This window comes from Pagrus pagrus, assembly GCF_965226575.1.
Source record: "Pagrus pagrus genome assembly, chromosome: 21".
Taxonomy (NCBI): Eukaryota; Metazoa; Chordata; class Actinopteri; order Spariformes; family Sparidae; genus Pagrus; species Pagrus pagrus.
In genome coordinates this window covers 17,742,082-17,766,750 of record NC_140208.1, presented here as the reverse complement: position 1 = coordinate 17,766,750, position 24,669 = coordinate 17,742,082, and the positions used below count along the sequence as shown (strand labels likewise).

At 41.6% G+C, this 24,669-nt stretch overlaps 1 protein-coding gene and 1 long non-coding RNA gene across 3 annotated transcripts; one reads left to right on the top strand and one right to left on the bottom strand.

Moving 5' to 3' along the window:
* The first annotated feature begins 55 nt into the window (after positions 1-55).
* LOC311250744 lies at positions 56-19,775 on the top strand. Of its 2 annotated transcripts, XR_014621315.1 has the most exons (5): positions 56-285; positions 1,358-1,527; positions 12,565-12,680; positions 18,539-18,613; positions 19,143-19,775. It is a non-coding gene; the product is annotated as an uncharacterized lncRNA (long non-coding RNA). The 2 variants fall into 2 exon arrangements; XR_014621316.1 differs by having other exon boundaries at positions 18,539-19,775.
* Positions 19,776-19,861: 86 nt separating this feature from the next.
* LOC311250743 (putative endonuclease 4) lies at positions 19,862-24,498 on the bottom strand. The gene is made up of 8 exons (XM_084342740.1): positions 24,364-24,498; positions 24,074-24,237; positions 23,770-23,979; positions 23,427-23,609; positions 21,767-21,898; positions 21,106-21,210; positions 20,866-20,995; positions 19,862-20,501 (listed from the first exon to the last, which is right to left on the bottom strand). The coding sequence occupies exons 1-8, from the start codon at positions 24,492-24,494 to the stop codon at positions 20,441-20,443; spliced, it is 1,116 nt and encodes a 371-aa protein (XP_084198866.1). The 5' UTR covers positions 24,495-24,498; the 3' UTR covers positions 19,862-20,440.
* Positions 24,499-24,669: the final 171 nt, after the last annotated feature.

The window sequence follows — 24,669 nt, the reverse complement described above, 5'->3', positions numbered from 1 at the left end:
AACACGATTTGAAAGTAAACATGTAGGGACATCATCTTTTACAGCCAAACTAGGGGGCGCTGTAACATGACTCATTATGATTCTGAGGAGTGATTTACGTCCGTCTTTTCTAATCTGTCAAGTGATAATCATCAGACTTCATCAGCTGAGCCTCTGCTGACACTTAGCAAGAGGGAAACACGTAGTTATGAAATTGTTTCATGGTGACTCAGTTTGTCCAATAGCTTAAACTAGGCTAACACAAGTGAAACTGCAGGTCTGTAGATAACAAACCATCTGTTCACGGTAGGCTAATATGAGCAGTTATCATTTTTGATATTTTCCAATATGTGCTTGTTCTTTTCTTACATGAAAAATAATGATACCACTCATGTTTGTACGCTAGCTACAGTATAAGCTATGGAAACGTTTAGCTTAGCATGGCATAAAGACTGGAAACAGGAAAACAGCTAGCGTTAGCTTGGTTCTGTCCGAAGGTAACCAAATCTGCATGCCGACACTCACTAATGAGCATGTTATATTTCATAAAATTTAGACAGAAATATCATAATATCTGCTATATCTCTTTAGAGGAGCTACTAGGCCTATTTCTTTTTAATGTAGCCATGCTAGCTGTTTCCTCTTGTCCAGTCTTTATGCTAAGCTAAGCTAAATGTCGCCTGGTTGTAGCTGTTTAATGGAAAAGTATTAAGTGGTTTCTTTCAGTTGACCTTTATGCAAAAAAGCAAATACATAGTTCCCTATTCACAATATAATATTACTTTTAACAGCTATTGCATTTAAATCACAGTTTAATATTGCTTTAGGTGTTATTGCCCTTGTTATATAGCTATAATCTGTAGACTCTTTGGCTACCAATAGGCCCACATGGGGGCAGGTGAATATGTATGTTGTTCTTGTGTGTTAAAAGCTGTCAAACTGTCCACATTTTTACTAACAATGGAAGCTAAAATCTGCACTTGGGGCAGTGTTTCACGTTGCCATGTAACTGTTTGAAAACTGAACTGAAATCCCTTGAAAGCTTTAAAGAAATGACGTCAGTCTGCTCATGTTGTGGTGTAATGATTCAACTAAAGGAAACCAGATCAAGAGTCCAGTGAGTCATTGGACAAATGGCTAACGAGTTGCTGCTTATGATACGGTTTGTTTGTTGCTTTTAAGTGACCATACATGAAACATAGTGAATCCCCATTAAAGCATTTCCATTAGAGGGAGATATTGATTTTCCTCTATAACATACACACCTTTTAATCTTATGCTGATGAGGTGAGTAGATTTTTACGTAAAAAATCTCCACAGTTTCAACCTTAAACTTCGTTTAACTGACTGACTGCTGCAAAATTTCATTCAACGCTAGGAGAACAACAGTCGTCAGAGATGTAGTCCCATAAAGTGCACATGCCAGTGGTCCCACTGCTGACCTGTCCAACAGGAAACAGAGCCTTATCAACAGGAACAGAAGCATCCTCACCCCGTCCTCAAAGGCTTCCAACAGGTCTGTCTGTCGTTAAAGCTCCGAGGTGGCCGGTAAGTTTGCCAGCGTATACCACGACCGATCACACCGCAGCCACATGCCACCTCTTAGTGCTACAGTACTTCCCTGCAGTATACCACACACACACACACTTACGAGCTCACACGTAGGCAGGCGGAAGTAAACACAATCACACACCATCGGGAAAACCACCATCCCTCACTGTTTCAGACAACACCCTTCCTCATCGCGCAGCAGCTAACAGTCTCTGTTGACTCATGTTGTGAAAGATTTTTTAAAAAATGAATATTTTAATTAAATGGTTAAATTTGCAGTTATTCCATTTTCAACATTCACTAAAGGGAAGTTTCCTTATGAATCCAGTATACTTGGCATCAATCAGTAATGTATTACTAAAATCTATCCAATCAGGGCACTTTGCTACATTTGAACAAGGTCATGTTCAATCACTAGATTCACCTCTTGGTCACCATATTGTCCATTCAGTCATTTTGTCTTCCCCTCATGAACAACATCTCACGCTGACAGGACTTTGTTGAAATTTTAGGGAATGTGCTGTTTGTCTGTTTTAGTGTTTGGAAATGACAAAACAAAGCCTTGTTACTTGTTACTGATTGGTCTGGGATGTGTGGGTTTTTTAGGGGGGGCAACAGGTTTTCTTGTCAGCCAATCAGGGTCCACCTTTTCTGAGGACTGTGCCTTCAATTGTGTTCAGTATGACTCATTTAATTGTTTAATCCACCGTATCATTATAGCATCAGATGACTCATTGCTTTTTTCATGACAAAGGAGCTGAATGGTGTCCTTTAAGCACAGACACTGTCTAATACCCACCTCTAATCTGTATATACAGTACTGGAGGGCATCTAAAGGATTAGTGTCTGCCTGTGTGTGTGTGTGTGTGTGTGTGTGTGTGTGTGTGTGTGTGTGTGAATTCCATGGCGGTGTGTGTCAAACAGCATGTCTGTATTTGGTCTGTCTTGTCTCCAGCCACCACCTATGCCCACACTTCTCGGGCATGAAGTGTTGGCACTGCCTCTCCAACAGACACTGGTTTGACACTGTCAGCAGCCAGGCTGCACGGTGCTTTCAGCAGATTCACAAGGCAACATTCACTTTGGATGTTTGCTGAACAAATTTCCAGATTTTCTGGCAAAGGTGGCAAAAAAGTTGGCATCCAGTTTCCTTTCAGAATCAACAAGCTCTTTTTCTTACAGAAAATACAGATTTGTACTGGTTTTACAAAACATTCCCCGTGATAACCACCAGCTAACACCTCAGGATGCATGCAAACAGCTGGCACGCTAAACAAATATGAATGTGTTTGTCAAAGAGTAAGGCTGGTGATATGCTATATTTATTTGTATTGTCAACAAATCCTTTGAAGAGACGGAAACATGGAACTATTCTTACTAACCAGTATTGTTTGTTTAGCCAAAGCCTGATATAGCTTGTTCCTCTTTACCATTGGACAACCCCCGCTGTTGAATAATTGAAAACACATTGATCAGCCACATTGTCACACTGGTTGACATTTCCATCATCAACATAAACATGTGCACTGTAGTTGAGTCAATCCCACATACACTATGATGGTGATGCACCCACAAAAGCACCTAATGTGTATTAATCCCCATCTTATTAAGGAAACTACAGTATATATTTGTAACCTTTTTTTTTTTTTTTTTTTTTAAAAGATGAAGAGAAAGAGCCACAAATAGAGTAAGGAAGTCAAAACATTTTGAGAGACAGACTAATGCATTGTTGTTTTTTGTCTTTATTTTGGGATTTTGACAAAAAGAAAAAATGTAGAATAAACAACAACATAAAATATGTAACAAGTCTGCATTAAAATGCCCCAAAAAGATCTTTTGTTATACATTTTATTGAGTTACAGTATCCCAAATGTTTCCACAAATGTTCAAACTCAGAGAAATCCACAAGTTTACTGAAGGTAACGGTGCGTTTCATTTGGTCGCCTGTTCTAACTTCCTAGAGTGAGTCAGAGAGTGAGGAAGGAAGTCGGCAAACAAGACTAAACACAACATGAATAAAACTAAAACATTACCTTGTCTGTGAACATTTGTGCCCAAGTCATGTCAGATAGATTTTAGGTAGCAATAGTGGTTGTTTAATGGTTTATTCACCACCAGCGCCCTGCCAGGTGACTTTACTGTACATTAGCTGTAAGCTAGTGAGCACAGCACAAACCAAGGTTGTGTGTGTCTGTGTGTTTGAATTCAGGTCAATCACTCAACTCAGCACTCACCACAGACTGTGGCTCTCTTTCTTCTTTCCCCCTCTACTCTCTGTAACATTATGTTCATGAAGTAAACATTTCCCCTCCAGCTCCAGTTTGAAGTCAACATTACAGTACACAAAAACCCGAAAATGGAGGTCACCTCCGTGGATCACAGCTGGAGTCAAGTTGATAAACAGAAGTGAAGATAAATTCACACTTTAGTACTGAAAATATTAAAAAGTAATCTCCGAGCTCCAGATTTACCTCCATCTTGGTAAACGGAAACCAATACTTTCATAATGACACCAATATGTAATGTTAAGCTGTCACTTGTGTTGTCGAACCCACAGATAATTATCACTTAACTTTAAACTTCCCCTTAGTTTTAGCTCATTGTTTTGGTTTTCTTGCAGGCAACTTTACTGTTTTGGTTCATTGTCAAGTTTCCAGCATTGGTGGAGACCAAAACTGAGCCTCAAGCGGAGTTAATGTTGGAGTGGAGCGGAGTTAAAAACCAAGCACCATATCCAGTTGAATGCTAACGTTGCTTTGTGCCTGCTGGGTGTGTAAATGTGCAACTGTTAGCTAACATGCTATCCGTAACAAACATACAAGGTGAAAATGTTTGTTGCGTTGTTCCCATTAAAGCAGGTTTAAGCTACAGTTACACCTTTTCTCAAGACTTTCTTTTACTAATATTTTGGAGATTTCCTTTCCTTTGTTTTTGGCTTTGGTTCAATCATGGACTTAATCCAACCTCATACACGTTTAAAAATGTTTGAATGCCTGAGTCATTACAGTGACTAAGGGCTGCTTTTAAGTTTGCCTTGCTAATAGGTCTATATTTGAAGTGTTTGTGTAGTAAATTGTGAACAGTCCTCTTGTTACAGTGGTGTGTATTTTCATTGTGTCATGACTCCTTAGTTGAAAAATGTCTTTTGTATCTAATTGTTCAGTCAGTGCTTTTAAATGCTGTTATCTTAGCTGATATGTTATCTGTAATGATTTCAGCACTTCAGCATTTCAAGATACTACAACTAAAAAATTAGTTTTGTACAACTTTTTTTTTTTTTATGTCTGTCACTTATTCTCCTGCAGACTCCGTGGTGTTGTCCAGTCCTCGTCTGTCTTTCCAAACCACTTTGTTACTGGTGTGTTTGAAGCACTGTTTGACATGTCTTGACTTCACACATTCTTACATTAAGTCTCTGTTTGGACCTGTTGGTTGTCTTGATTTTTAGGCTGCTTGGGTCTTTGTTGCTGTGAGTTTGAGAAGCAAAATATTATTCCTGTAGATCTGCCGAAACTGTCATTTGTTTTTTTTTAAAAGCCTGGTTCCCATGCATCTCATCTCTCTTCTTTCTCTCTTCTATTTCTTTTGCACAATCTCAAATCCTCCTGTCCATCTCTCTGTTCCTGTCCCCCCCCCCCCTTCCTCTCTCTCCCATGCTTTCCTTGCATCCCTCTTCTCTCTCCCCTTCACTCCATCCCAAGATAAACAACCTCTGTTCCGAGGCATGTCAGCTATTTGTTCAAAAAAGCTCACAAGTTTTTGGATGCCGTTCAGATCTGGGTCTCCGAAGGGAGGCAAGATTACAAATTTAGTGCTTTTTCACAATCTCCCCCTCTGTTTTTCATTTTTCTTGGTCTACGCTGCTCTTTTTTTCCCTCCAACTCTCTCACGACTCGTACATCTCTCACTTGAACCCGAGTGATTCCAAGACGTGTGAGTTTCGACGCCCTGCCACCTTTATGTTTGACCTTTTGTTCCTCCTAGTCCGACCAGTTTGACCATACGGAGTCCTCGAATTCCCTTCTTGTTTGTTAAACGCTGATTTATTCTCTTTCAGGAACTTTCATCACTCTTCTCTGATTAACACACGAGGGGAGAACCGAGCACCAGTTCTCATAGCTCTGGGCAGCCCTGTGTCAAGTCCCTTTGAGAGTCGCACACAAACACACAACACACACTTGAGTGACTCTGTGGCGAAACACTCCCACTTTGGCATTTGCTTGTTTGGAAAAGCTTTTATAGTGTAATGAACCTGAAGTGGACATTGTTCTGATGGCAAGGATGCGTGTAAGTGTGTGTGTATGTGTGTGTGTGTGTGTGTGTGTTTCCCCATCTTCAACTGGTGCAACCACAAACAGGTTCCCAGACATGCCCATTGCCTACCTGGTGATGTGTACTGACACACAAATTACATTTCATGTTATTGCACGAAAACACACAGACAGAGACACCCACTTCCATGTGTCACTTACTGGTGATGCACGCTGAGATCTGCTTCTTTTTATATCCCATCTCACACACGCACACATGCGTATGCACGGCAACACAGCGGCTGTGTTTAGACTGGGCCACCATTCCTATATAGAGATACAGATCACTGTTTTGCTTTCCCGAGCATGATGAAGGGGTAATTATATCCAACTAGAGGGAAAACAACAGAGAGAGAGAGTGACGGAGAAAGAGGAGGGGGTTGGTTTTTAGGGTCAGATCTTTTCCCTATGACCACCAGTGGTTGCAATGATTGTGAGAATACATGTTTTTTTTGGTCTGAAATCAATCCTTAAGCCTGCCTCATAAGTAGGTGTGTGACGACAAGCGTTAGCGTCTGACGCGCTTGTTGACCCTTTCACTGTGATTTACGTTTTGTTCCGCAAATGTCAAAGCTGCTCTACTGGCCTCAACCAATTTGTCTGTGGCTTGTTGTCTCGGTGAATCCTTCCAAGTGGTGTCTGGAACAGGCAAAGTTCAGCCATGATCTTTGTCAGCTGGAGTGTGCAGATAATGTGTTTTGTGCTGCAGCTGCTGGCCTGAGGCACAGCATTTTGTTCAGGAACAAGGACAATAATTGCTTTCCTTTTAAACATTGAGCAAGCAGAATTGTTTGTCATGGATATTTATGAACTACACTGACCGCAGGGGAGAAGGGAATTGACCGTTTACTAAACCTCTCTCCTGAACAGTGATTTTCCAATCAAAGGACTTCTCTTTTGACAGCTCTACTTTGAGCTCCCTCCAGTTGTCTAAGCTCCTTACTCAATCTCTAAGGGTGAGCCCAAAAATCCACTGTATTCTGGCAGGGGACCAAAGCTTTGGACTTTTAGGTGCTGTCTCTCATTCCAGCCTCTTTACACTTGGTTGCAAACTGCTTCAATGCGTGCTGAAGATCACGGTCTGATGAAGCTAACATAACCACATCATCTGCAAAGAGCAGAAGAGCAATTCTAGAGTCCCCAAACCTGATGCCCTCCTCTCCCTGGCTGCGCCTTGAGATCTATAAAAATCATTAACAGAATCTGTGATGAGGGACAAACCCGGTGCAGTCCAACACCCACTGATTATGAGGTCCAAAACACTCAACAACAGTACCCTAAACTCCTGCAGTTTCCCCCCACAGGATTGACTAGAGGACAAGGTCATACGTCCTCTTCCATGACCTCCTCTAAACAGCCTTGAAAGGGTAAAAAGCTGGTCCACTGTTCCAACACCCTGGCATAAGCTTTCCCGAGAGACTGAGCAACGTGATACCCTGATAATTGGAGCACACCCTCCAGTCCCTGTTTTTTGAAACATTTGAGAGCTAGCTGCAGCTGATAAAATCTGCTACCAAGAGATGTCATTTAAGCTGGCAAAATCTGAAATAGCTGGCTAGAAATGAGAGCGTGCTTTTGTCTACTTCTGACGAAAATGAATAATGACTGTTTAAAAAATAACCAAGAGTTTAGCGCTAAATGTGCCATTGTTATTGTTGTAAACTGTGTGAGAGAATGGAAATGTGCCGTGAGAGAATGGGCAGGCTGGCAAGAGGTGAAAAAGTAACTAAGGGGTGTGGGGCTTCGCAAACAGTCAATTCAAAGCATCTTATGTCAAGGTGAGCTCTAAAAACCAGACGATGAGATCGAGGAGAAACAGTTTTCGGAAGACAGATTAAGGGAGGCTGGAGGACAAGAGGAGGAAGATGTGTAGGGAGTGAGTTGGTGTGTCAGAACAGGATGACTTTTTCACAGTCAGAACGTGGGGATGTCTTTCCAGGAAATTACTTTCACACAGCGCAAACGCCTGCCAGATATGCTGGAAACATTTCCAGCAGCAAGCCCAAGAAATTCAACCAATTACCAAAGTAATTTTCAAAGAAAATCACCACTGAGCCAGCCATGAACTGTAATATATTTTCATTTGAGACCAGAGACATTTTCAGGTAATGAACAACAGCCCTCTGAAATTATAAGTAATGGTTTGGAAAAAGGTCTTACTCCCAAACTGTGCAGCCACATTAGAGAGTTATGTACTGTATATAATGTGTGTACTTACAGGAATAGTCGTGTTTTGGTAGAGTTTTATTACAATGCCGCTACTTGATCCTATAAACATGCGTGGATTAAGCTAAAACAGACTGATCTCATCATTCAGCATGCCATGAATAGTACATGCTGAGACATTAAGAAAGCAGACATGACTTCTTCTCACTGGTAAAGTAGGAAAAGAGTAAAATCCCCCAAAAATCCAGCTATGCCTTTGAGTGTCCCAGTGTCCTTTGTGTGAGTTTTGGACACCGAAGCAGACGATCTGCCTGCCAACAGACTGTTTTTAAAGCACAAATTTCTCACTTTCAAACAAAACCAAACTTAATTAAATTCAAATTCTCAGTCTGAGTAATATCCTCGTTTTTATCGCAGCGGTGCACATTAAAACAGCGATTGAGTCCCAGTTAGTAAATCCTGTTTCTGCGGCATGATCTGCTCCCCAGAGACCAGACTGGTTTAAATTAGGCCTCTCCAACCTTCGGCGGCCCGTCCGCTAATTTGACTCCTAGAATAACAGCAGCTACTGTGTTTTTCAGGAGTCTGGAACCAAACGTCCGTCTAGGGAGTCTGCAGTGGACACAGGTGCTGGCGCTCTCACTCCCTCTCTCCCTTCGTCTAGGATTTTGGTTGACTTATGTGTTCAGGAGGGGCTGTTTTACTATTTTACTGAAAAAAATCCCAAATGTCTTGTTTTCATCAAGTGTGTTTCCTGAACCAGCCTTCGCTCCCCAGTCTGTCTGTGGATTTGGCAGCACACGTGTGTTTTTGTGCATGTGTGCTCATGTGGATGTGAGTATTATGTTTGGTATATGTGTAGAGTGAATGTGTATGCATGAGTGCATGTCTGTTAAGTGCTCCTTTTTAAGATTACAGATTACTTTCAGCTGTAACTAGCAATTTTAGCTACTTTAGCCTCTGAAATATATGTAAAAATGTTCAGGCTCTTTCAATTTACAGGCAAGAAATTAACATTTTGAAAGAAAAAACGTGCCATAAAATATTTAGTCCAGTCATCCTTACTTCTGTAGGAAAATATGCATGTACACACAAAAGCAGTTATAACACCGACACAGAAACCCCTCAACCTGTTGCACATGCACACATGCACACACAAGAACACACATGCAGTCCATAAGTCCTCTAAACACACAGTGGATGAAAAAAGCTGATCAAAGGAAAATCCAGTGGTTATAGTGGTCTTCAGTAAGCACCGTGCTTGGACTCCAAGCATGCAGGCACATAGGCACAAATACACTCACAGATTGATGGTGTTACCTGGCCCACTTGATATAAGCTGTAAAGTTTATTCATACACATTTAAGTTGCATGAGTTAAATGAGACTACAGACAGAGATGATAGAGACGAGTACCTGAACATCTTATCTGACTCAAAACCTTCATTGATTACCTCTATGAAGCCTGCTGTCTGGCTGTTATAATGAGTGACTTGGACTGGAATTTCACATTCAACATTGTTAAATTGTAAATCTGTTATTTTGCTCAGGAGCTTAAAGTAGTCCAGGTTAAAGTAGTATTAGTAGTGAATAGTTAGACATTATTAAAGTATGCCTCATACGCTTTTTCACCAGGAGTTAGATAAGAAGAGCGATGCAACTCAACAATGTCTGCACGCTACATATAAAGCAACGGGCAGTAGTTGTAGCTGGTTAGTCTAACTTAGCATAAGGACAGGAAGCCAGGGAAAGAGCCAGCCTGACTTTCTTCAAAGGTAAGTTAAAATCAACATGACAACACATCTGAAGAACATGAATTAACAGATTATATCCCGAAAATGACCTGCAGAGCCTCCCAGAGGTTACCACATCTGACATGACATGACAAATAATCAGGAACACAACCCCCCGTAACGATTTATCTTGTCATCTTGTTATCGCTCATCTTGTTCTTGTACAAACAAACATGTTAACTATGCACTTCAGAGGTGGTGGTATGAAGCTCAAATCAGAGCCAGGCTAGCTGTTACATTACACAGGTGTGAGTCAGCTGTTGTAAGGTCACATCTATGGTTCAAGGTGTAAAACTCTTTACGTAGCAGTTTTCTGTAATAACTATGCCAACATTGAAAGGGAGATTTACTTTTTTAACCCAGGCTGCTGAAAAAGAGAGTGATCATGTTTCGACTATATGCTCCCAAACCTAAAAATGTGAAAAGTTTCCCACCAAAGAAAACCAGCATACTGTAAGTGTAATCACGCTCTATTTGATACACTGTAAACCATAAAGCCCTCTGTTGGAAAATCCCCACCATTCCTGGTTTAGTCTCTCAAACCCCAACCCTTCTGCACTCCACCCCTCACCACCTCCTGCTCCAGTCCCCATCACTCCACATTCAAGTGCACACATGCATACTGTAGATGTGGATCTTTTACATGCGTTAAACTGGGATGCGACGCTGATTAGCTTCCTGGCAGGAACGCAACCACCCACCCCCGGAGTCAAAGCCAGGTTCCTCCTGGAGGGCCCGACAGTCGGTGGAGAGAGAGCTGTAGCCGCCGCTGTTTGTTTGCACTATGTCCTTATTTCCGTGAATTCTGACCTGACAGGAAGCGTGTAGGGAGACGGGACAATGGGCTATTGTGAGACCACACTTTATGTCCATGTGAGGCTAAAACAGGAAAACGCACTAAGACGGGCGCATGCATACACACACCACAAACACAGAGACCCCGGCAAAGACCGTCATGTTCCCTGTCCTATTTCTTAATCACGCACACTACTGTACGAGGATGTTCCAATAACAGTACAATTGACTGTCCTGATCTTCCCTTTAAATAAATAGCTAAACTTAAACCCTCATTATAGACCCAATCAAAATCATTAACCTAAATTTTTCCCTTTCCATAGTGAGAAGCAGGGAAATGTTCTCACTATGCTGGATGTTCACTTTCTGTCCATTCATTCATCTATGTAGAACACACTTACACAGGTGTACATCCATCCACATACAGTGCATGGAAACATTACACGTGTGAAAAAAGTGTGCACATACTTAAAGCTGGGGTGGGTAAGATTGTAGAAACCAGCAAAAGCGAGCTACATTTTGAAAGTGTCTCTTCAGGCTTCCCTATAGAGCCTCTCCTCTAAAACACATCAACTGCCAGACTAGACAGACTGTTCTGACGCTCTCGTTGGCCAGCTGGGAGAAGTGTGTGTAGTTCTTTGTGCTCCACAGTCTAATGAATACATTCATAAACAATTCTGTTGAATACAAAAATCTTATAAACACAAGCAAAATAGCCATCATGAACGTACCACAGTCTAAAAAGACTGGCCCAGCAGTTATTACTCTTTGCTTTGGGTGTGTTTTGTGCTAACTGGGTTAGCTGCTGGATGAGGCTGTTGGTTCTGCAGATGCTCTGTTCTTTGACTCAGGGGGTTACTGAGTTAGCTGCTGAACAACAGTCTGTCGCTACTGTGGACCATTGTTAGTATGTTAGTGTTGGGAAATTTAGCCTGCACATTCTCTGTCATTCTTGGGCGCCTAGCTTGAGAATAACTTTAGCAATATATCCACACTGAGCCTTCTGGTCATGCACCGTAGGCTGTCCAATCATTTCATTTGAACCGAATACAATGACTGGATAGGCTTATTGGAGGCCTAGAGCATTTGATTTATTGATTGCTGTCAGGATGTTAATAGATTTCTTACCAACCCTAGTTTTAAAGTAACACACACAAACACGTGTTTGCACAATACACAGCATATTTTAATTGGTGAGGTTTTAAAGTCCCTTTTTGAACTTTAAATTCGACCACAGTGATTACTTCTTTAGGGTTCAGGAGCCTCTAAAATTCTATTTAGACAATGACCAGACCAACTGATGTCTGGTTGTGTGTCAGAGTGACCAAAAGTACAAGTTTCTGAACCAATCCTGGGCCCCAAACAGAAAATAATGGCTTGATATGTGAAAAACAGTAAGTTTTACACATATAAAGGACAAAAAAGTGGTAACAAACAACTCAAATCACAACTTTTACATAAAGCTTCGTCATAAAAAAGCAAATTGTGAACTGCTCCAACCAACACTACCACAGCGTCCATACTGACTGAACATGACATTAGAAGGTTGGATATGCTCATCATGTCAAAGGCACCCAACAGTGATGTCACAGTACACTGATACGCCCTGGAGAACACTTCTACATCACTGCAGCACAGTGAGAAGTTGAAACACACGAGGTAAAGTTGCTCTTTAAAGAAACAAAAAACTTTTCTTCTAATTATACATGATGATTTTCATGGATATACACCCACATCTACCCTCAACTGATTATCGTGGCAAACTTTATGATCATATTTGGAAAGGTCTGCGGTTGCAGTTGTCTAAAAATGACATCTTTTTGCTGCTTTATGCAGCACAGTTTGGGCTGTTGAGCTATTATAGCCTACTGAGCCTCTGCAAACCACATTTAAACTACTTGGACTCCAGCATGGGTTCCTGACCACAATGTCCATGTCTCAGCCTGTGACCTCGGCCATGTCACCTTTCAGGTCAGCTGGGTGTCTCGAGATCTGAGATCTGAATGATTTATGGATTCACACCGGCTGTCAAAAGATGCAAAGGAATGGAATGATACAGAGGAAGGGAGGCTATTTACAGACTGGAGGTATGTGGCAGAGCAATGCTGTTTTCTGTACTCCATGTGTGTGTGTGTGTGTGTGTGTGTTAGGCTGAGAGTATGGATTCTCTCCTCAAAGCCTGTGAATCTGAAGGTGTGATAACAGAGACTCTTATATAAACTGTACGATGTGTTTACACTGTTAATCCATTGTATGGTGGTGACCAAGGCCCCGACATAAGAGAGGTCAGGGTGTGTGTGTGTGTGTGTGTGTGTGTGTGTGTGTGTGTGAGAGAGAGAGAGAGAGAGGCCAGCACACACATGGGTCGGTCTTCCAGGTCAATCATCCATACACAAAGAGCACACAGGTCAGACATTGACATTCCTCAGAGTACAAAAAAACACACACACACACACACACACACACACACACACACACACACACACCTATATGTGTCTTTTTCAAAGCGTGAGCAAAAACATGCTAACCAGAAACCATGCACCAGTACATGCTCTCTGAGTGTTTTCACACATTTGTCAACAAGTGAATGCTGACGTAAGGCCGTCTGTGTGGGGCGGCCGTGTCAGTGTCATTTCACTCACCTCACTGTAATTAGTTCTCACTATGTTTGGTTCAGTGGCATCTAAATGACAGTGTGAGTGGAGCTGCAGCAGCCGGGATGTAAGTGTGAAAATAGTAGAGTGAGTGGAGAGTCTGCTGCCTGAAGTTTCTATTTCAGTATGATGAGGAAAAACAGGGTTAAGAGTAGGTATTTGTTACATTCTTGGTGTTTGTTATTGCTTGGATATATTTGTGGTGGCATTACAGTCTAGGTAAAGTTCTGGTAACAGATGTTTTCAAACTAACAAGACTGTTGCTCCAAAAGTTTCTCTTTTTTGCCACTTGCGGCAGTGTAACTAGCTGCACACACAAATTGACATATTGTTCATTTATAGGTTGATACGGCTAACATATTAGCTAACTGTTGCTTGTTCAGACATCCAGCAAACACCAGCTAGTTGCTAACTTTGTTTGTCTGTTGCTGAGATTGTAATGTACAGTGGGTATAGTAGAGTATTTTTTGCTGAAAACAGCTGCTGGCCACTGGGAACTTGAGAGTGAACCAAAACAGTAAAGTTGCAGGCAAGTAAACCAAAACAATGAGCTAAAAGACAGTAAAACTAAGGGGAAGTTTAGAGTGATAATTATCTATGGGTTCAACAACACAACTGGCAGCTTAACATTACATATTGTTGTCATTATGAAAGTACTGGTTGTGGTAGCTTTGAAGTGGAGGCTGAGGATAACAGAGAAATCTATTTTACTGTATAGTTTCATCATGTTTCTATTTCAGTAATAAGGTACTGTACTTGATGGAATTTTTTCCGTCATAAAATAGAATTTTTCCATTAGTTTGTGATCCAACTATATTTCCCAGTAGAGGAACTGTAGAGGTGGAGACAATGATGACAACAAAGTGCAGGTTTCAAATATAGAAAACTGACAGTGGAGAGAGAACAGAGCCATGGGGTGCTCCTGCTTTAAATTACAAAGGGGCCTGAGTCTGGGCTTGAGTTTCCTTTCCACCAGCGACATATTCAAAACTGATGAAAACTGTGGCTGTGTTGGTGGATTATTGAAGAAAATACAGAAATGTGTCTCTGAGCCTACGTGATCAATATGACTGTTGGAAAATGACAACTCTATGAAGATCAATGTTTTAGATCGCTCAGCCTTTTCAAACTTCAGGGTTGTTGCTTTTTGACTGTCCAGCCAAATGACAGCAGTTATGTTTTGATTAAATAAGTATTCTTCAAGTAATTTTCATGTCTTTAAAATCATGACTCATTATTTGACCTATGCAGATACTGCATTTTGTCTGATAAAGATATTTAAGTAGTGCAATGGCAAAGTGAGGTCACAAATCTTCTTGTCTTCTTCCCAAGAAAATCTAAATCTAATATAACATCATTTTAATGTTTGCATGTTCAAAAAGTTGAAATAGTTGAGTAATTAAGAAGAAATCAAGCAATCCTCTAGTAATATTTTGTGAGGTTTAAATCTGTAGAGATGGCTTGATATTTAGGCTTTTTGTAAAATGTATGTTAACCTATTTTTAGAATGACATGCTGTCATACAATATAACTTAATTTAATAGACAGCTGTCACAGACCACAGTAACTGCAGCTGAAGCTTAGAAAAACCAAGGCAGAGTGCAGTAACTACACTGCCTTGGTTTTTGGTCAGATTTTGTAGGAATGCATCACTTTTCCTCTAAGATAGAGCAAGATTTAAATTAAAAGACACATAAGTTCAGTTTCAGTCATAACTAAAGTTTGACGAAAATTGTAGTTACTGCACTTTGGCTTTGTAGGGCAGTAAAGTATCTCCATATTTTATCAGCAACTGCTATTTAAACTGTTTTAAGGTGGATCTGTACATCACTCAGTCTTTTTTATTGGTTTTTCGTGGACCAGGTTTTCCTTGACATGTAGAGCACAGTGAAAAAGCAACAACATATAGAGACAAAGGTGGGTGAGAAGACGTACCACTGCTACAGTGAGAGGTATAAGCCAAGCAATTAGCAGTGGTAAAGATCTCTGATGTCCTTTCGTGCACTTCTTGTCCATCCTAACTCTCTTTTCGCCGCTCTTTCATTAAGCCTCCTTCTTTGCGTCCTTCCTCCTCTCCTCCTCATCTTTTTCCTGCTCTGCTGCTCTGATTGCCTGTCTCCTCGTGGCCTGATGCCCAGCCACCACTGGGTAGCATTCCTCACCACGAGCCAACGGGAAGAGAGGGATGGAAGGAGGGGGAGAGAGAGAGAGAGAGAGAGGAGGAGAAGGACAAATGGAAGGAATGAGAGAAAGAACCACAGCGGGTCTCCTTATATAGAGTGTGATGTTATATATCTGTGACCTCGCTGTGGGGGCGAGGAGCAATTTCTTCTCCAAATTGTTTGTCGCTTTCCAGCTTGTTGCCCACTGGTCATAAACCTTCTTCTCCAGCCCTTCTGTTTATAGTCACATCCACTCGGTCTTAAACAGCCGCTCACTCGTTACAAAACTCTCACTCAGGCCACAGGATACCCACAGTTTGACCACGCAGGGGTCTACTTAAATACACACAGCATACAAACACACGCAGCATTTCTTTTTTTCTTTCACAGTGGGGAAGGAAACGCTATATGTTGAAGGTAAGTTATGATGCCTGCGCCGCTGCTGAGGTGCAAAAATAAAAGATTTGCTGAGAAAGCAGAACGGACTCCACCCTGCCCTTCAGCTCTTATTTCTTCTGAGCACTTCAGTTCATGTGTGTGCGTGTGCGAGTTTTGAGGCTTGTAGGAGCATGTGTGTGCAGGCCATACAGAGGACTTTGTGTGTGTGAGTGTGTGTGGCATCTCCTCGGGGAACTGCTGGCAGATGCAGCAGTCAGACTGTGGGTATGGAGGGACGGATAAAGTTTGGCTCAGCCTGCAACTCAAGCCACACTGGAACAGAAGAGCCACGCATGCACTCCTTTCTCTTTCACTCTCTCTCTCTATCCCCACTGTTTTCTCTTGTATCATCTCCCCCTTTTCTCTGCAGTTGTCTTTATTGGTTTAACTGGACATTAATCTTCGTCTCCCTCGAGTCAACACACGCCAATCAGATGTTTTACTTACTATACTGAGGAAATAACAGCTTCAATTCATTTCAGTACTTCATTGCCGTGTCAACACAGCTGAAAGGAGTTTGCCTCTAAAAACAGACTAAAAACACACACTTAAGGATATAAAGGATATAAAACAAGAACACCACATGTATGCATTTATAAATTCAGACATACTGTACATAATAGAAAAATTCCTGGTGCTTTGTGCTGCCATGTTTGCTTTGAGATACCTGTGCTCATGAGGAGTAAGGGTGTAATGCATTACTTTACTGTGATGCGATAACACTGTGATTCCTAAGCCAGGGGTACAAGTACTTTGTTACCGTAGGGTACATGGGAAGATCGCAGAGTAGGTCAACTAATTTGAAAAAAAAACAACAACAACAAACAAAAGAATAAAATATTTAATGATAAATATATGCACATACGTGTGTTAAGGATGAAAATAAACTGAATATAATAAGTAAAAAGGGCACAGGACAGCACAGGACATGCCTCCCACCCGCCCCAGTCAGTTACAACCCCTTAACACCAAGTGTTGCAATTGAAAGTGCGTGAAAACTAGCAAGCAAGCGGGCAAAGAAGCATAAAAATGAATAAATGTTCAAAGCATCCAGGTTCTGCCACTCCGAGTGGCAGCGGTATGAATACAACCTTGACAGTAATAACAATATGCCCTTACTGTACATATACTCAACCTAAGAATATGTCTGCAAAGTACGTTCCTGCAAAACCACAGACAAGTTAAAACTTTAGTCTGTTTCTTTATGTTGCAACTTAAGATTTCTACTTCTCTCTTGTCACAATTCTGTGATGCTTATGCTCTGGTTAGATTTAGGCACAAACCCCACTTGGTCTCATTAAAAATATACGGTTTAGTCGGCAAAGACACAGCTGGAAATTGTTCTGAGGTCTCCTTAAACGGTGTCACGCTTACAAATGTTGAAACACCGTGGTCCTGCATCAAAGTATCCAGTGGTTTCATACTTAGAAACGCTGAAACACGGATATGAACTGCTGTCACCAGCTTGACAGCCTTGTCGACTGTGAACGTCAGGTAATACAAGACTGAAAGTGATATGACACATTTTTTACAAATATATATTTGGCTATATTATAGCCTATGACACGTACAAATGGACATATCTGTGGTTTGCAGAAACGTTATTTGCTCAAATTTTTGCTGGCACACCAATATACTTGAAAATACAGTTGCAGGAATAGTGGGACATTTTTGGGAAATGCATTTATTTACTTTCTTGCTGAGAGTTAGATAAAAAGATTGATATCACTGACGTTTGTAGCCTATGCTAAATATGAAGCTAATACCAACACGGTTAGCTTAGCTTCGCATAAAGATAGAGGGAAACAACCAACCTCTGTCGAAAGGTCACAAAATTCACCTACCAGAACATCTGTTGTAAGAATGTATTTTTTATAATCTATCATTGGTATAAATTCTACACTTTCGTTGTAATTATTACTTAATGTTCATAATAGGCTACAGTAAGTAGCACAAGCTGTGTAGCTGCAACTTGTGTTTGAAGTAAGAAGACTGTAGGTTAGTTGGTGGGTAATGTAATAATAATGGCTATGACTTTTGTTATATTCCTCTAAGAACAATTACATATTTATAATCTGCAGTCCCAAGTTCACTGAGGTGGACTCATAACCTGAAGATTGGCAGTTAAAATCCATGTATGGACTGTGAGAGTCTAAGAGTGAACACATCACCCTCCCTTTGCTTGGTCGCACTCTTGACCAGATCCCCACAATGGTCCCAGTGGAGTAGTTCAGTGGAGGAGTGTGGTTTGACTGACTAGTGCCAGTGCATACCCCTCAGCTAAAATAAATGGAATAAAATAGAAAATTGAGGGAGTGCAAACCAAAAGCAAGAGTTTGGTTTGTGCATGCATATTGAAAGAGTTAACATTAAGTACTTAAGTAATAGTCTGCCTTAGATTTGGTGGAGATATTGTGGAATTCACTTCAAAAGCAGTTAAACCAAAGGGAAGGTGTCAATTTTTATAAATTGCAGAATTTCCATATTAGAGAAGGGACCATCTGTAAATGTCTTACAGACAAAGACACACATGTCATCTGATAGGAGGTCTTTTTATCCGCAACAGCTTTACAGCTTATGAATTCATGAAAACTGGAGTGCATGCATGCCAATTTTAATATTTTTTCCCTCCGAGCCGCTGAGGAGACAAAAACAATGTCTTCATTTTAACTGTTTGGGATTTCTTTCCAGCTTCTCTTTGGCAGGCCGTCAGAGGCTCATGTCCATTTCCCACAGCAGCTATCAGCCCGATGGAAACCAAGTCCAGTAAGAGATCATCAGTTGGCTACTCACAACACGCTGAAATAGTCTAACCAAAGATATCTGGAAGTATTTACAAAGTTGTATAATTAGATCAGTGGCTCCAGGCTGCAGTGGAAAATATTCACAGCATAATGTAATGACAGAGAAAGAGGAGAAGAAACGCAGGACGGGCGCTCACAAAACATGGGCACACAGTGCACCAGACCCAGCTAATACCACACATCTTAAGATAATTAGAGAATGGAAAGGCTTTTTTATATTCCCATTGGTGTTCCCTCCACATGCCTCCTCCAGCAAATGATTAATTTAGAGTTCAGGAATGTGTGTTCACTGTTTAGTCTTCAGCCTCCCTGGGTTGTAACCCCTGACCCAACCAGATCACCAGCACGCCTCTGAAAACCATCAGACATCTGCTTATCTAAACTATACAGCACACAAGTACCAGGACCAGCCTCCTCATTACTCAAACTCCATCCATCCTTTCCTCTGTCAGAAGCCAAACTCCACTAACAGGAGACTTCTTTTCCATCAGCGCTGACTCAAACAGCCTGGACAGGCATTTCCTGTGGGTGGGACCTGAGAGCAGAGACATTCTTGGGCCAGGCACCTCCACTTCCTGTCTCTGTTAACACCACACTGAAAGACATACTGTCTGGACCTGCTCTTATTTTACACTTTATTTGATGCTCTTATCCAGCAGTAGATTAAAGCTTAAATTCCAAGATTACTAATGTTGCATGTAAACAATGGTGAGAAGTGCAAGGTCAGAGTGTCAGTGCCCAGATAACAGAGGGAACAAAACAATCCTGTGAGCCTGATGTTATAATCTCAGACAAAGAAGTGATAGGACAAGGTATAAGAGCACATGAAAAGAATACAAACCTCAAGCGACCTCACCGAAAAGTACATTTTAGAGTGGGTAAAAAGTGAGGCAGGGAATGTTTTCTTGTGTGTGTGCATGTTTATTTGCACCATGGGGTGTTTAAATAGGTGTTACAATCATTTGCCCTCCTCCCAGGAGTCAACAGCTGCACCAATGTGTTGGTATTCAACAGCCGGACCATTTTAGAGAGGGAATGTGGATGAGAGTGCCGTGTGTTTGTGTTGTGGGGGGTCCTTATAAATCCATATGTGACAACTGTCAGTTCAATGTTAATCGAATTGTAGTGATGATTGCACCATTTGGTGGCTGTTGCATCTGTCCTAATTGCGTGGGAACATTTAATCATCACAATCCTTGAATGCATAAACTGCCATGGCAAACTGATTTAATTCAGAAAAATATATAATTCATACTTTTACAGTTGAAGACCTCAAGTTCAAATAAATTGCTTTACATTGTAAGTACTTACTATAGACCTGCATCAACCATGTACATAAGGGTGAAACAAAGGGTTTTTTGATGTGAACGGATCAAATATGGAAATTAAAGTTAATAACTACATCAGGTCCCATAAATTTAAAATGCACTAAAGCAAATGTCAAACAACAAATACAAAGTTGGATACATTTTTTTTTTCGTATTTACCTGACACCAAAGCACTGAGCAGTCTGAAATCAGGTTTGTGCTGTATTTGTGTGTTCTTGCTGCCCCCTTATGGCTCATTGTGAACAAGACGACTCCTCACACGTCAAATAAAAACTTGCAACAACACACTTATTCAGTCATTTACATTCAGAGACAGAACCTGCTGAAACTGTCAACACAGCGATTAAACAACTAAACAGATTCAGGCTCCACCACTCGTCCACTTTGGTCCTTGACAAACACTTCACACAATTCTCTGAACAGATGTGTGAGCAGTGCTAATACAACAGTAAGAGTGCTTTCTATTTCTTCTCACAGAGGGAGTAGAGAAGTTCAATCTGCTCTGCATACTCGAATCCTGGCCTGTCGGGAAAAGACATAACAGTCATGTTAAATCTGAAATTAAAAACTTTGAAAGACAGTGGCTCTTCATAAACAGAATAGATGGTGAACTCTTTTCCAGGAGTAATACAGTGCTACCTATCGATAGCGCTGCACAATATTTCTATGCTCAGTTATTCACACACACACTTACACACTGATCTAAAAGCTATAGAGAGCAATTTGGGGATCAGTATTTAGCCAAGATACTTAGTGGAAGACCCGCTATACCTCCTAAGCCACAGCCGGCCCAAGAGTAAAGATATGCTGTTTTTAGATTTCCAATGTAAAGACCACACCTAGCCATTGTTCACAGACAGACCCCTTGCATCTGCACTTATCTCACCGTCCAGGTGTCTCCAGTATCAGGGGGATGTTGTCCAGTCTGGGCTCGTTGACAATGTCCCGAAAAGCAGAGATTCCAATGTGACCTTTCCCGATGTCTTCATGGCGATCGAGGTTGCAGCCTAGTTTGCCTGCAAAAACAAAAAAACAAAAAAAAAAAGACAGAAAGGACAGTTAAGAGTTTACTCAGCAGAGTTGACTTCATAAATGTGATATTTTTGTGTGAAAGTCCTGGCTGTACCTTTGGAGTCATTGAGATGGATGGCTCTAAGGTAGCAGAGCCCCACTTCCTGATCAAAAACGTCAAGCATGGCCTTCACTCCTCCCTCTGCAGCCAGGTCATAGCCTACGAAAAACAACAATTTAACACAAAGAAGAACAAAACTTGCCACCTTCATTGCAATTGTATTATTTCATGGCTCTAATCCTAATTCGTAATTTGGATTGTGTGACGTTAAAGCCCACCTCCAGTCAAAAATGTGTTTTCTTCTTGTTCTTATAGTTGAATGTTTGAGCTTTACTGTGCAGAATGATATACTGTATGTGCAGATTTGACACAGGAAGGTTGTTTTCACACGCTCAAAGTGGGAATTTCCACTGTGCTCGCTGACAATGATTTTGAGAGGCAGGTCTATGAGCATAATAAACGGCTTGGATGCCAAACCTGGTCCACTATTCAGCTCCTACACATGATGAGGAAACTGGACTTATCGATCCTGGATTTTAAATGAAGGAGTTTGAAAGATTTTAACAAAATAAATTACATATTAGACTCAAATTACTTAAAATAGAGCAATTTATTTACATGTTAAAACATGTCTGGAGAGGGAGGAAATGGTGCTGAATGACACTTGATAGGGACTTGATCTGATACGGGAAGATCAACCTCGAGTTTCACTCACCTGCGGCAAAGGCGTGGCAGGTATCAAGACACACTCCCACTCTGGTCTGGTCTCTCACTTTGTCTATGATGCTCTTCAGCTCAGAGAACTTACCGCCCAATGTACTGCCCTGACCGCTCATGTTCTCCAACACTGACCACACAGGGAGCAAAAAGGAAAAGACACTCTCATTCAACCCATCTGCTACAACACCTGATACACATGCAGAATTGGCTTGGCTGCCCTCTTTCATTCCTGAAGCAAAGCCTGAGGGCAGTTTTTCGCAACTGCGTCAGTGTTTTTGCAGGCTTTCCACTGTAGTGCATTCTTGTCACACCGGCGGCATTTGGGGTATGCGAGTCAAAGGACTGTGGTCTGTGCCATGAATCACAAGTAATGTAACACCAGTGTCAAGCCTGCAGTCACTTCTGCAAATTGAAAGTTATGTATTAGAGCCCAGTTTTATCAATTATGTGCAAAGGGATTTGTGATTTTTGTGACAATTGATTTGAATTTGTGTGAAATGGGTTTGGTTGCGACTGCAAATGTTTTCCTCACTATACTGACACTCATATACTATAAAGCATTGTCTTGCAGTAAGTTGCCATGTCAATGAGGCACATAATGTTCTCTGCTTGACAAGGCCGTCAAGAGGTGTAGATTAAAGTGACTGTAATTACTGAGGGAAAATACGCTCTTAAGTGTGAGTCATTGTAAGTGAGGTTCTCCACTGTTCCTCTTTGCTAAAGCAGTTATCCTGTGTTAAGCATGTTATTGTGGTTTGTTCTCACTATTTCCCCTTGCTACATTACATCATTTTGCAGTGTTAGCAACAGTCACTAGCTGGCCTCATTTTGACCTCTAAGTTTCACTATTCATTTTTTATAAAAGGTATTATAAGACCTTGGTTAAAAGGAGACATATTGTGCTTTTTTGTTTTTCTTTTCCTTCAGTGTTTTATATATGTTTCTGTGCATGTAAAAGATCTTGCAAGTTAAAAAGGTCAAAGTCTGCAGAAACTCCAACAAAACACTGCTCCTGAAATGCCTTATCAGGAGTCATGCCTCAAATTCCGTGACTTTGTGACATCACACTATGTCACCATATCAAACATTTGCATAATTTATGTATATTGGCTAGTTTGGCACCTAAGAATTAATTTAGCACAGCTGATCTGTTGTTGTTAGTGGTGCATGCTCAGGTTTGTGTGAGCTGACCAATGAGAGCAGGCTTGGTATTCGGGAGGCAGGCCTTAAAGAGACAGGAGCTAAAACAGAGCGTTTCAGTCAGAGGGTTAATACAGTGCTGCAGCACTGGATCATATGAGAAAACTGATGGTTTTTTAAGCAGTTAAGCACGTAAACCTGGTCTAGCTGTAACTCAAAATGAAATTATCAACCTGACAATGAGCATACGTCTCTAAAGTTGACAAACCGCTGCTTTTGGAATTAAGCTTTTCAGTAGTTCTTTGATGAACTGCAGAAGCAAGGTACAAATGCAGCAAAATGATGTAACACAGCAAGAGGAAGTTCATTTGAACAGATGCTCAAATACACTATATAAATAATACTTGAATTGTATCAACAGCGTTGACAGTCTCAACAATTGCAGACATGTAACTGCATGGCTATCGCAAAATATTGGGTGTATTTGTTTTTTTGCCCACCCCCTGTCCCTGTACCTGTAACCACAGCAGGTGTTTGCTGGTGAGCGTGGTTAATGGCTCCTGCTATCTTGTCCACACACTGCTCGGTGGTGATGGAGCCCAGGGACGAGCCGGGGTGGAAGTTGTAGAGGTTGAGGCCCAGGAGGCTGCAGCGACTGAGCTCATCCACCAGCAGGGCCTGGCTCTTCTCGAACACATCTGTGTGCAACATGGGCACGCAAACCAGACAGAAGAGAAGACAAGACACAGTTGGAAGAGATTAAACAACCAGCACAAGACAAGAGCAGCAGTGTGAGAGAGCCAGGGAGAAAAGTCAAGGACAGAATCTGCAGGAGACATCAATCAGTGTCTGACAAACCCTCTTTAGGAGATCCACAGTTCATCAGGTAGGACCCGTGAGGCAGGATGTGAGCTGGGTCATACCCCTGTAGGGAACATTGCTCCCTAAACTTGGCTGCAGCTGTCTGGTCCAGTGCGGGCCTCTTCCAGGACCGCTGGGAGCCCAGAAACAGGGCGAAACTGCTGCCACCCATCTCTGTGCAGGACTCCACTGCTTTCCATATCCCACCTGGAGGGAAATGAAGATACAGCACAATAACTGAACGTGTTTTTAATGTAGTAATCACTTTAGGAGAGTCTAACAGGATGACATGAGGGCTTACCTTGGATGCCAACATGAGCTCCGATGTACTTCTTATTCCCACGCTCCTTCCTCCTCCTGTCTGCTCTCTGCTCTGCCTCCTTCTCCGCAGGGTCTGCCTCACTTTCTCCTTCCAAAGCCTCCTCGGTTTTCCTCTTCCTCGCTCCTCTCTTTTTTGGACCCATGCTATCAAGAGAAAGTTAGGAGCACCACTTAGGACTGTGCAGCAACAACAACAAAAAACGGATGACGTTTTTCTGTTTATTATCAGTGGCTGCTTTAACACATGCGTTCGGGAGGGCTGTTACATACAAGGCACACACAGTGGTGCTAAGTTGGACTGTCAAAAGTTTATGAAGGTCAAAATCCGTTTTTTTATGCATCCCATTCGGCAGCAGCCAGCCAGTCACAGTGCTTCCACGCAGCTGCCACAGGCTGGCCATTGGAGACGCTTCATGCTGAGCAGCAAAATGGCCGCCCGTCAACCGACTGACTCCACAGCGCTTTGAAATTTAAATTCTTCTGCACATTAGGGTTTACACTATTACAACGTTAGTACTTATTTACAAACCAGTAGCTTGTTACGCGTGTATCTTCATCATCTGCCACTTACTTGAC